Below are 13598 nucleotides of genomic sequence, written 5' to 3'. Positions count from 1 at the left end.
TGGCTCATTTGTACTAGAAGGCAGATTTAGCAATCATAAAACTTAGAGTCCATGCTGTTCTATTATTATTATTATTAATGTAGCATCCAATTTGCAAACCCAAATAATCAGTCTTCAAATAATGTTAATATTCTAAATTATTAACAGGCAAAATTCTCATGCCATTGATGACATTTAAAAAATATTACTGACTTTGGTAAATGAATGTTAAGGATCTGTTCTATGAGCTGCTAAATATCTTTTGGTCCTGTTGACATTTGTGAGAACGGAAAACCCTTTAGCACCTTGTATAATTGGTGTCAAGAATGATGTTGAAGCCAGTGACATTGAAAATGAGAATTTCTCACAACAAAGATAGGAAATAGTCTTACATCTTCTGAGTATTCTATGTTAATTGCCAATAATTATTCTAGACGCTGTTTACAAGCAGAGCTACCAATTTTGAAAGTGATTTGTAAACAGTCACTCCATGTATTCACTGTGTAAAGGTTACAGTTAGAAAGATCTTTTTGGGTTTTCTCTCTTTCAATTTTTTAATCATTTTCTTTAGGGTTTTTTGGTTGGTTTTTTTTTTCAAATAGAGTAAGAATAAAAGATTTTGACTAACTGTTTTGTAGGTTGTCCATTCTTGTTGCATCAACATTAATTATTCCTGATGTATTTGTCCTATAGAAACCTTGTTGCCATTGTTGACAGATGGAGTTCTCTTTTATGTCAGGGGTGTAATTTTTTAATGAGCACTTGATTAAAGGTTCTCTTTTGCTCCTTGTCTTTGATAGAAAATGTGAAAGGGAAAATTAAAAATAACTCTCATAACAAGACACTGAAAAAATGTTTTAAACAGGCTCCAAAAGAGATTTTGATTTTATAGCCCCACACAACCAAATATTCGCATAGAACATTACCAAGGTATTGTTTTCTCAGAGCACTTTCCTTTTCTGCAAAATAATGGCTGAAGATGATTCGAGCCTTTGGTTTAAGTAACTGAAGTTATAAACACTCTTCGAAGTTTTTAGGTAAAAAGCTTTGAAAGAGAACTGTAAAGTAACATGAACTACATTCAGCTTCAACAATAAAAATACAGTATTATTTGAATATACATAGTAGACTTGCTACACAAATATTCTCTAGTAACCATATAAAAATGTAATCTAGATGTATAAATATCCCAGTCTTATGTTTGCCTCAAAAGAAACAGCAGATTTGGAATTATCTTCTAGCCTCCAGACAGACTTTTTTTAGCCCTCTGATGTTTTGGAGAACTGCATTTCTACTTTGACTGCAGGAGCATCATAGATGGCCTTCTTTTCCTCTAAGGAAAGGCATAAAGGGGTTAAGTAAATATTCCCAAAAGTAACATTGGTGTTTGCAGTGGAGTTAAGGACTGCAGTTCAAGTTCTTATGAGTGACTTAAAGCAGAATGTTTGTGCTTGTTTAGTGTTAAAAAACCTGGACAGGGCTTGGCTTGAATCACTGCAATGACACATTTTAAGGTGATATAATCTGCTGCTGGGGACATGAACTTCTGCTGTGGACAGAGAGGGTGTCCCCATGTTCAGATCTGGTGCTTGATTAGTGTCTATCAATACAGTACATTGAAACAGTAACACAGTGAACTACTGAGCAGTTATGCAATCCTTACTCCAGTAAAAGAACTTAGGTTCATGCTCCACAGCTGTTCATTTGTAAAGCAGGAATTAATTAAGATAGTCATGTCTCATATTTTGAATGCTTCAGTTTATCTAGTTATGTATTTAAGTGAGATATGCAGAGCTTCAGGAATATTCGTAAATATATGTTGATTTAGAAAGTATATTAAGTACAATTTATCAAAGAAAGAATATGTTTCTCTTTAGATCTTGCTTTAGCTTCTTGCTTTTGGCTTAGAAAATTCTCATTTGTTTTGTTAGGGTTTTTTTGAAAGAATATTTACCTAAACATAGAACACAAATCTGAATCTATTTTCAAAAAATGTGTGCATTGTATACTTCTGTGTGAAGTGCTACTTCTTGTGTTGACTCACAGTAAAAGTTTTTCCTGCAAGTGAAATAGATATGCTAAAGAAAGACAAGCATCGGAGCCTGAACAAGATTTTGTGGCCACTGAGAAAGAAGAACTAGGAATCAATTTGTTAATCTAAATATTACAGTGCCAGTTCTAGTTAAAATGTAACAGTTTGGTAATTTTAATAACTGTAATAGGCATGCAAAGAAATCAAGACCTGACTGTATGATGATTGCGTTTTTTCAGCCTTGTAGTGCGTAGTCTTTTAGAAAGTGCCTGTCATGGTGTAACCCCAGCTAGCAATCAGTATGTACTGGTCTTGACATTTTCAGCAAAATACATTTAATAAACTTTAGTGTAACACCTACCTGTTTCAATTTCTCTTTTTTAATAGCTCTCTGAGAAATATGGAGTCCATGTTTGTGGAGAAGGAGGAGAATATGAAACATTCACTCTGGACTGCCCTCTGTTTAAGAAGAAAATAGTTGTGTAAGGAGCCGTTTCTTCTATTTCCTTATATTAAAGCACTGGGACCATCTTAAAATTTAGTTTGAGACAATTGGAGGTAGTAAGAGGAAACTCATGGCATCTGCAGAGGTAAAACATGTTCTTTAAGTCCACAGACACTCATGTTGTTTAACACTGGCAAAGTCCTCTGGAAACCTAAATCAATACCTGACATGATGAGGCGTTCATAGAGGGCTATAAACTTTTTAGACATTTGCACTTTCGTTTACTTGCTGATTATGGCCTGCAGTAAAACTGGTACCTATACACTGACACTTTTATCCTTTCATGAAGTGTGAATTGCCTGTAATATTTATCTTTCATTACAGCTAAATTTGATAAAGTGCCACTTCAGTTGCCTGTGGGTTCCATTAACTGTGTATATGTGTGTGTGTAAGTTTAGTAGCTTCAAATGATAACAATAAACACTTTTCTTCAATTACTAGAGGATATTTTAAATACAAACTTTATATTAATCCATCTCAATTACACTGAATAGTTTATTCCTTTGACATTAATTGCTAAAATCTATGTAGTGAGCTGTGGAAAATACTTGTGTCTTGTTTCTTATAAGTCTGTTAAGTAGCTAGGCCTGGTTGCTTCAAGTGAAATATTTTGACTGCTGTTCTTTTTCTGAAGCAAGTAAACAGACCAGAAATCATGTATTGGTGATGGATTCTCAGTCATCTTAGTGCAGGTCCAGATTATGGAGCATATAGACATGAGTAATACTTTCATAGTGCATATCCATTTGTTTCACTTTTCTGTAGGACTGGGATCTGTCTATGTAAGGAGTAGAGAGCCAAGAACTGTTAGCTCTCCATTTCATTGCATGGCATGTGGGAGGAGAAGATAATAGACAAAATGGTTAAAGCATTGGCAGCTAATCTGGCAAATGTCCACTTAAATACTGGTTGATTATGCCCTTGGTTTGGGATCAACCAAAGAGCAGTTTAAGCAGGAATATATTATAATATATTCTAAATGTTTATTTGGTTGTCAGTGATATAAAGACAGTTCAAGTGACTAGGAAAAGCTGAAGTAGAGGTGGCATGGCTGAGTTGTTTTTATTTCTCTTGGTGATAGTCCAAATAATAAAAGATAAAAATAAAAGCACAAAAAATACATATCAAATATTTAAATTAGTGAGTATTTAATAATAAATATATAGCACAATGGACTTTTAAACGCTTCTTCAATAAGTTTTATTGTATGAATTTGACAAGAAAAATATTTTATCACTTCTTCTTTAAGTAAGTTATGAATTTTTTTCTACTTTGTATTCTTGCTTTTCATATACACTGAATCTAAACAGACTTTGTAATCATGTTGACTCTGCTCGTAGAGCTTCCAAATGTTTAGATGTACATGGTTCAGGTCTACATCTCCCCTGCTTTCAGCTAGGCCAGGTTTAGATTTTTGCAATAGCTGGGAGGCAGCCTGGCCAAGGATCCTAATGATAGGACCTCACTCATTGCCAGGGTTGGGGGAAAGAGACTCAGGAACTCTCCCTCTCTCTCTGAGAGAGGAGTGTTCCTCCCACTTGAGAAAAACGTGGCAGAGAGGGAGCCATCTGTATTGTTCATTGCAGCAGGGTTCTCAGTGAGCATTTTTGAATGTGAATCACTCACAATTGTGTTCTTTTATTATTAATATTGTGCTGTTACTGTTCATTTTTTTTATCTCACTGCTTCTACCAGTAACTTGTTCTTATCTGAACCCATGATCGTGGCCTTTTGCGCCTCCAGTTCTCAACTCCATGCCACCACATGGAGAGGGGAGAGCCGGGGCAGGGGACAGTAAAAGAGAGAAGTGAGTGGTTTTGGAGAGTCTTAGTGGGGGCACTGAATTTGAGAGTACCATTCCTAAAGCAGGACTAAATCCTGATGCAATTTTTAAAGCTTAAATGTTGTTGTAAGCATTGGAACTTAGAAGTTCAAACCTGTAGGGTTTGAACTAAATTCCTGATTCCCTAAATTTCTGAACAACTCCAAAACATCTCCTGAGTTAAAAGTATCTGAGGAAGACATTAAAGAATACTTTTGCCTTCAAACAGGTGGATGGATGATGGATTAACTTTCTTTGGCTGCCAGGTTCCCACCAAGCTGCACTCTCCCTCTTAAGGAAGGCAGGGAGAGAAAATAAGATGAAAAGATGTGTAGGTCAAAAAGAGAGCAATGCACCAAGTACTGTAATGGGGAACCACATTGAATTTGGGGAAAATTAATTTAATTTATTGCCAAATTTAATAAATACATTTTTAGAAAAGTAGAATAGTGGGAAGCAAATATGCCTTCTCATCTTGTTCTTCCCAGGCTTAACTTCACTTCATTGTTCCTGACTTTTCTACATCCTCCCCAATGAGCTGTGCAAGGAAGTGGAGAATGAAGCTGGTCAGCTCATAACACTCTCTTTGCTGCCCCCTTCTCTTCACACTTTTCTCCTGCTCCTGCTTGGGTCTTTTCCATGGTTCCCTCATGAACTGTTGCAATGTGTGTCCTTCCCACCAGGCAAGTTCTTCAAGAACTGCTCCAGTGTATGTTCTTTCCATGGGATTTGGTCCTTCAGGAACAGACTGCTCCTCTTGGGGTTCAATCCTGTCAGAAAAACTGCTTCTGTGTGGGTTTCGGCACAGACTGCAGTGTGTGTATCTGCTCTGATGTGTCCTTCCTGGCCTGCAGGGGAGCAACCTGCTTCACCACAGTCTTTTCCACAGGCTATGTAGAATCTGTTCTGGTATTTGAAGAACCTCCGCTCAATCCTTCTTCATGGACCTAGCTGTCTGCAGGGCTGTCAGTACCATGTTTTTCTCACTCCTGTTTCAGCATAGTTTTAAAATATGTTATCACCAAGACACCCCCAGTGTTGCTGATGAGCTCAGAATCCTTGGTCTCATGTCATAGAGACCACTTCTAAACACTAACCTCTGCCACCAAAACCTTGCCACATAAACCTAAAAGAACAGGAGAAAATCTAGTATGCCTTTTATTTATAACTCTACTTGCAGGTAGTGTTTTCACTGGTCAATGATTTTTTCCCTCTCAAACTTGGCAAGATATGTTTCTACATTATATCCCTGCAAAATAAAAAAAATTCTGGCTCAGGAGAAAATAAAATACAACCTTGAATGTTACTTACTTTAATGCAAGACTGCATGACGGCTTTTGCTTCTGAATGTAAAGTTGAATTCTTGCCATTCTTCTCTGTCTTCATTCAAAAATGTACCTCAGAAAGGAAGCATGACAGATTGAATGAAACATATATTTGAAAATAAACAATATCTAGTAGTGAAAGCAAAATCTTGCAACCAAAATATTGAACTAGAGTCTGATTGGGGCTTATCTGGTTTCCCCAGGTAGTCTATTATAATCCTGTTGTCAGCTTCTTACTCTCAGTGTTTGAAATGTACCAAGCGATTCCTGTCCTTATGCTGATATTTAAGGTACAATTAATCAATATTTCTTGAAAATTTAAAGATCTGTTTCTCATCTCTATGAATACCATCTTGTATCTGCTCTTTTGATAAAGGCCTCTTTGTTCATGGAGCGCAGAATAGTTTGATCTTTTGGAAAGTAAATTGTCCCATTTGAAATATTAGGGAAATACCATTTTCCTTTGTATACCTTACCATTAGCTCTGTGTTTAGGTTTCTAATTCTAGGTTTGGAGTTAAAAGCAAAATTATAAAATTATAATTGTACTCTCAGTCTTGTTCTAGCTTGATACATTTGTACTGAGAAAGTGTTACAGAGTGTTTTAAAATTATTGGATGCTTTCTAGATCTTCAAGAAGTCTTGAGAGATCAGATGATTTTGATTTCAAAACAAATAGCTGATTGAAACAGTTTTTCAACTGTTCTTCATTTTTTCAGTCTTCTGATAATTTCCTTAGCAAAATTCATCTGTTTCCATTACAATCAAACATGAATCATCTTAGATAGTCAAGTTCCTACTCAAAATTCAGGCTTTTAGTGTGAAATGGCCTTGTAGAATTTATTGGGGTCTCACAGATTTTTTTTTTTTCATTTTAAATCTCTGATTTTCCTGTGTTTTGAGTTGGTTGGTTTTTTTTTTTTTCCTATTTTCCAAACTGGATATGAAATGTCAAGTTCAGGACTTGATTAGGTTTTTTAATTGGAGACTAATTGGTTCTAAACAGAACTATTCTGCTTTCCACCTATTTTTTCTACATATTTCTGTTAGAATTAGAAGACATCATTGTCACTTGAACAGAATTATTTTAAACTGAAAGAACTATGTGTAAAGTATCTTGTATCTTAAATATAAAAATATTTTAATTATAAAGAATCTTGATAATTACTCTCAAGAATGAATCTGAGGCCTATTTATCAAAATACTTTAAAAGTTTGCTTAAAATTGATCTTCTTATGTTAAAAGTATTTATCATTATTTTGTGACATTTTGTTATTGTTAAATCCCAAAACACATTTTATAGAACAAGCATTTCTGTTAATTTTACACTTTTCTTGAGGAACTGGGATCTGGCCAAAGCTTCAACTGCTTTGAGTTTGCATTGGTTTTATGTGATATTACTAGAAATCTATCTATATCATCTCTTTGAACACTATGAAGGTACCAAGGGCACCATGGTTTCTGGAAAATTATGTGTGTCTTAGCCTTACTTTCAACAACTTTCAGATTTTATTTTACTGCATCTGAATATCTCTTATGTTTTCCTTGAGTTTCTCACCTTCTGATGTTTGTTTCTTAGAGCTACCTTTTTCATAAGTAGTAAAACTGTGCAGATGGATATAACAGATACTGCCTCTTGTGAATCAAAGTGTGACAGATTGTGTCTGTAAAAATGAAAACTAAAATTAACTAATTTGAATCAGCACACAGGAAGTTTAACATTGTTACCAACACATTTGGCATTAAAAAGTTGTGTCTAGTAGTCTTCACTATCAGATGCAAGATGGCTGGATCAGTCAATTTCTCAGTATGCAATACTGTATGTTGTTAATACTTCAGAAACTAATCCCTGGAGCATTATCAAAACAATGGACTTTTGAAAAATTTCCTGTTGATGACATTTAAAGATTGCTTTATGTATTAATCTCTGGAATCTAAAACACAGTGTAGTTTATACTTCATAGACTACAGCTAACTAATTCTCTTAATATTCGTCTGGAACTGTGGGAAAAAAGTGGAAGATTGGCAAGGAGGGTTGTAAATACTCTCAAGTGACCTGCAGCTGAGGTGTCAAAAGCATATGTATCATAGTAATTGTTTTTGGCCTCATGTGTTGGATGAGTAGAGCATCTGTGTGTAGATAGCACAGGCCTGTGATAGACTATGGGGCCCTGTTAAACACGCTTGAGGTTCCTGCCTGGCTGTGGGAAAGATCTGAGCACAGTGGGATATTGCACCTGTGCAAATCCCTGAGATGCAGGCGAGACCTGCGCGTTTGGTGATGCTCTAGCATGGACCAAGTCTCTGCAATGCTTGTGTCCCTCCTTTGTGCCCCTGCCTGAATGCTGCTTCAAGGGCCCCAGGTGGTGAGGTAATGAAAACAAACTTAATCTTTGCATTTCCTCTGTGGTTTTATGGTTGTTGCTGCGTCTCCTGTGCCAGCTCACACAGGAAGTATAGTTTATTCCTTTTGAAAATTGAAAATTCTTGAAGGGAATGTATCGTTCAACAGTATGGTTTTTTATAACAAACTACTTTTTCTTAATTTATATGAAAACATTGATAAGAAATTAATAGATTTTCAATGACTTACATTAGATTTTGTTATACAGTGACTAAGTGTTGTCTCTCTCTATATATATACTATTTGATATAGTCTCTAATACATATACTATTTAATGATAAAAATTTTGTATTTCAGAGATTCAGCCAAGGTGGTCATGCATTCGGCTGATGCATTTGCACCTGTGGCCTACCTTCATTTTTTAAAACTACACCTGGAGAATAAGGCAAGTAGGCTGCAAGTGTTCTTTTCCTTTAAAGCTATATGCATGCTTTAGTTATGTTGCTTTGTCACGGTTTGGACTGAACCATCATATTCTCATGTAGGTGTTACATTCAAATGACATATTTAGCTGAATTTCAGAACTTGCCCTAGGAATGATCAAACACACTTGAGTCAAGGAATGAATGCAGGTAGTATATTTGTGTGGCATTTTTCATCTCAAAACCTCAAGGTGCTCTTCTTACGTCTTTCTGCATTTTGATGACAGAAGTGAAGAAATTGTTACAGAACATTATTCTATTGGTATTTCAAATTTCATGTCTCTTAAGCAACATTTCCTGCATGTCTTTCAATAGATCATGCCTTCCCCTCTTCCCTCTCCTTTTTTTTTTTTTTTTTTTTTTTTTTTTAATTTTTTTGTTCCAAACAGATAAAATACCTCAGTGTTTTTCTTCCATGATGGCCTCATTTCGCCTTGGAAAGTAAATTGTATTTCATCCTGTCAATTTCTAGTTTTGGATTTCTTTCAAAAAAAAATTAAATATTTGTGTGGGCGACTGTGAAAAGGATATCAACTGTGTGAAACAAAACCAAATAGGCTGAATAAAGAAAAATTTGGGAATGTGGCATGGTGGGGAAGACTGATAATATATTGATATTTCTTTGGGGGCACTGACTTTATTGCTCATGGCAAACTTGATGCTAAAATGTACCATACATCAGTACAATGTGACAGGCTAGGGAAAATGAAAACCACAAAGCTTTACATAAATCAGAGGAAAAATCATATTAAAATGCATAACATTTGACATAAGAATCAAGATTTTACTTTTATCTGTTCGCCAGCTCTTCTCCCCTCCTTATGTAGATGTTTTAGATTTGGTTAAAGCCTCACAGTTTCAGGCAGTGTTGTAGTAAATCGTATTTCCAATCCATTGTAGACAAACCTGTTCCACTTTGCAAGGGATGAGGTTTGCAGCAGCTTGCCCTAAATTTTGGTACGTAAACTAATGTATATTTAAAAGGAAAGTAGTCTGATTTTTGCAAAAGCATTAATATCTTTTGGCTATAGATTATTTTATGTCATGGTAAAATAAGCTAAGTTTTTGAGAAGTTATAAATATGGAGAACTAGTCAGTCTTTCAGACCATAACTGTTAGCATCATTTAACTACAAAATAATAAAGGCATGCCTTCAAGATTGATATGCCTGTAGTATTGTACTTTTGCTCACTATTTGGTGCCTATAAGCCTGTGGAAAAATTTAGGTATCAGTTAGTATTCAGCACTTAACAGCCAATCCCATAATAATGAGGTACTCCAGGAAAAAAAACTGCTTCAGAAGGGCAAATTAATTTTAGTTTGATGCTTTCAAGGGATTACTGAAAATTGGGAAAAATAATACACCATTATGAACAATATGTAAAGCCACTTTTGTAAGCACTTTGTAGAAAATATTAATAGACTCCACAGTGAAGTGTAATTCTAATAAGTATTATGACATCACTTCTGTTATCATTTCTGCTGTGAGATAAACATATTTTTAACTGAATTGTATATTAATTTTGTCTTTGTTATTTGCCACAGATCTTAATTTTACATTCCTTGAATTTACTTTTAAAATCACTATGCAATTACAGCTAGTGCACCTTGATCTCTGCTGTCTTTCCTCCTCTATAATGCATTTTCTTTAGCTAAATCTCTTCATGTTTGACTATAAAGCCTGCATAGAAATTTGGTTTAGATTGTTTCTGGCAGCAAAATGAGCCCTTGTGCCTAGGGGAACATAACATTATACTCACTGTTCTGGTTTAATATATTTCTGTGCAACTTCAAGATGTTTTTTGCATAATAATTGAAGCTTTTTTAAACACACCCACTGTTCTTTCCTAAATAGTGCAGATGCAGAAAAGGCTAAAGAAATAAATACTATATTTTTTTATTAAAACTACTAAAATTATGGTAAACCATTTTTGTAGGCATTTAACAAAAGAACATTAAGAATAAAAAATAATGGTAATAAAACACTAATGCTCAAAATTTGCGAGTGCTTCTTTTACTTCAGGGTGAAAAGGTCAGCACTATAATATAGATACCTAGTTTCATCAATATTTTACCTTGCCAAGATAGTCACTTCATACACTTAAAATGTAGATTTTCTTTTTTTGCAGGAGGCAATTTCTGAAGCATATTTTAGAATCTTTGAATTGGGTGTATTTGCCTTCTACTCAATAACAATTAACTTCTGAGTATTTTCCATTAGGAAAAATACAACTGTGAAACTTTTTTTTTAATTTGTCAGCACGATGAACTTGATTTTACTTTCTCCTATATTGTTTTACTTTACTGTGTTGGCTTTGTAAAGATCAGAAACAGAAATTAAATCTGTTGGAGCTTCTGCTGGTGGGAGCATACTTCTGATGACAGCAGTGAACATACTAGCTGTTGTTCATGGTTTCACGCTTGCTCTTTCTCACATTTAATAAGGAATACTTTGTATCTGAGTTCCAGTGAGTAGGAGCACACACATATCAAACAATACAACATGGAAACTGCAGCCCCTTAAGTTTGAATAATCCAGAATTAGAGGGAATCACGTAGTTTTCTTTCTATGCTTTGCAGAAGAAAGGAGCCTGTTTGCCTATAAGAGACACAGGAATCCTACCTGCTGCTCCTTTTTCCTGTAATGGACCATTGCATTATATTACCTATCATAAACCGATACTGTGTTTTCCTGTTTGTAAAAGATCTTGACCTTGTAGCTGGAACACATGTCTGAAGTGCAAGCAGTTTGCCCCTGTTAAATGGCAGGAGATCTGTTGTTCAGGTAATTTTGGAGAAGATTTTTAAAATACTTGTAGAGTTCTGTAACTTGTACACTTGTAAATTTTGAAAAGGTTTTCAGGAGATATTTGCATGCCTTCTGTACTAAAGGCATGCAATCCAATGTTAAATCCTATATGATGTAACATTGTGGCCTTTTAATGTTGTAGCCAGTTCCTCATTAATTATTTTAGTTAATCTACATTTAGAACTTTAGCTGTAGAATTAGACTTTGTCAGTGATGTCAGGGAAAATAAGAAGCAGTTTCAAGTTTCAAAATATGTTTTGTGGATGGCATTGTGGGTAGCATTTTTTGAATACTTGAATACTTAGTCATCATTGAAAAATACTTCTCCTAGGCAACCTGTAGTTTCCCTTCTGCATCATAAGAATATAGACAACCCTTGTAGTTTTGTTTTCAAAACTTGATAACAAATACTAAAAAACTTTTTTTGTGCTCTGATTTATTTCAAACACTAAGATAATAAATGTAGGATTTTCTTTTCTACTCTATTTGCTTGCAGATTCAGTCCAGTTCTCTGAGGAAAGATAATTTTTAGTTCTTTTTTCATAATGAAGATACTTTATGTGAAAGTATTTTGGTGTAAGGGGCATTCTTTCCTATGATTTTGTATATTGTACTTAAAATAATGCAAGATGCATGTGATCTCTGTCATTATATTTATTTCAAGGAGTTCTATTATCAAGGTACATCACAAAGAATAAAGAGATTATGATAATCTTTTGTCTTGTGAGATCTCTGCTCCACTGTATTCTTGTTTCTGCTCAGTGGGAGAGTTATCAGTTTTAGAATTGTGTTGTGATAGGTTTTTATACCAGTTTCTGTAGCAGAGAATGTAAGCTTTTTAAAAAGACAATCTGTTGTTTTCATAAAAGACCACTGCATGGAATTTCAGCTATATCAGTCAAAGTCCTAGCTCCGAGGCTTTTTCAACAGGAGAATTTGGATCTTGGAACACTTGCGCATTTGCTTAACTTCATTCTGAGCACACTTGCATCAATGACATGAGTTATGTGAATATAGTTAAGTGTATGCATGCATGCAGGCTCTGATCCAAAATTAGGTTGGTATCACAATGTACAGTGGGTGTGGGAGAAACTGTGTAACAAATGGGAAAATATATTGCTTCTGTGAAGTAACATGAAAATGTTATGCGATAAAATAGGTTCTGTAAGATTTAATTAAAATGTCATTATAGCAAGTTTGATTTTTTCTTTTAAAGTGGTGAGAATATTATTCAGGGAAAGTTACTCTGTGGCAGTCTGTAAGTTTTAGCTTCTTAGGTTACTTCCTCTGTTGAGAGGAATGGAGGACCAACATTTGTATGGATTTAAATTTAGCTACTAAACAGAATATGGCAGCTCTGCTTAGGCTGGCATTGAGCCTGTTGTTCCTTGGGTGCCAGGTTCCACACCTAATACTTCTGCTGTAGCCTGCACCTGTGCTGCTGTGGGAAGTGATTGATTACCAATATTTTTGGAGCCTTGAACGAGTCATTGTGATGTATCATAGGCATTGAAACCAACAGACATCCCTAATTTTTTAACATACTTTGCATCTTATAAGAGATTCCTGATATTTCACAATATTTTCCAAAAATTTTGTAACTGTCCAGGTTTTTATGTATGTGTGGAAACACAGGTGTATAATTTTATTCATCTCTGTGATGAAATATTGATAGAAGCTAAATTATTTGTAAAATATGGAGTTACTTAGGAAAAAGGTGACTGTAGATAATATGAAAATTTCACATAGCATCAGTTTGGGATATTTGTAACATTAACAAATTACAAACCTACATGGAGTTCTCTACATTATACCAAGTCAGTTGTGATAGAGTCTGTGAGGCTCACTCCATACCCATGATTTTTTTTCATGAATCACATCTTGCAGAAGTCATGTTTGGAAATGTAGATGGAAGCATTTTAACTGGTGGCATGAAAATGGAATAGCTGCTCTTTTCATGTTCACTTGCAGAACATATAAATTTGGTTCTTCAGGTTGGGGAATGGAGAGGAGTTACAGATCTTTAACAGCAGATACTTGTATCTGTAGATACTTGTATCTGTAGATCTCCTCAAAGGTGATTATATATATTTATTTATATATATATTTATATTTATTTATATTTATATTATATATATATTTATTTATATATATAAAGCTTAATGAAAGTGAGTAAAAAACTGGGAAAATGGAACTTTTTCTTTTCCAGTTAACTTTTTTCCCTTCTGATGGATTTTTGTGGCACAGTGAAGTTAAAATCCAGGTGATGTAAAAACAAAACCCAAAGCAGCGGTGTAGTGG

At 34.7% G+C, this 13598-nt stretch overlaps 1 protein-coding gene across 4 annotated transcripts in view; it reads left to right on the top strand.

Annotated features, from left to right (window-relative positions):
- The window catches only part of DPH6 (diphthamine biosynthesis 6), a 184615-nt gene that overhangs the window by 58510 nt on the left and 112507 nt on the right, over positions 1–13598 (top strand). For all 4 annotated transcript variants that reach the window (XM_063160467.1, XM_063160466.1, XM_063160469.1 and 1 more), the window contains exons 7-8: positions 2399–2493; positions 8364–8451. In XM_063160467.1, the coding sequence (XP_063016537.1) occupies positions 2399–2493; positions 8364–8451 (183 nt within the window). The remainder of the gene's footprint in view (positions 1–2398; positions 2494–8363; positions 8452–13598) is intronic.

The sequence above is a fragment of the Melospiza melodia genome, chromosome 6 (assembly GCF_035770615.1).
Source record: "Melospiza melodia melodia isolate bMelMel2 chromosome 6, bMelMel2.pri, whole genome shotgun sequence".
Classification (NCBI taxonomy): Eukaryota; Metazoa; Chordata; class Aves; order Passeriformes; family Passerellidae; genus Melospiza; species Melospiza melodia.
This window is presented reverse-complemented; position numbering and strand designations above follow the sequence as displayed.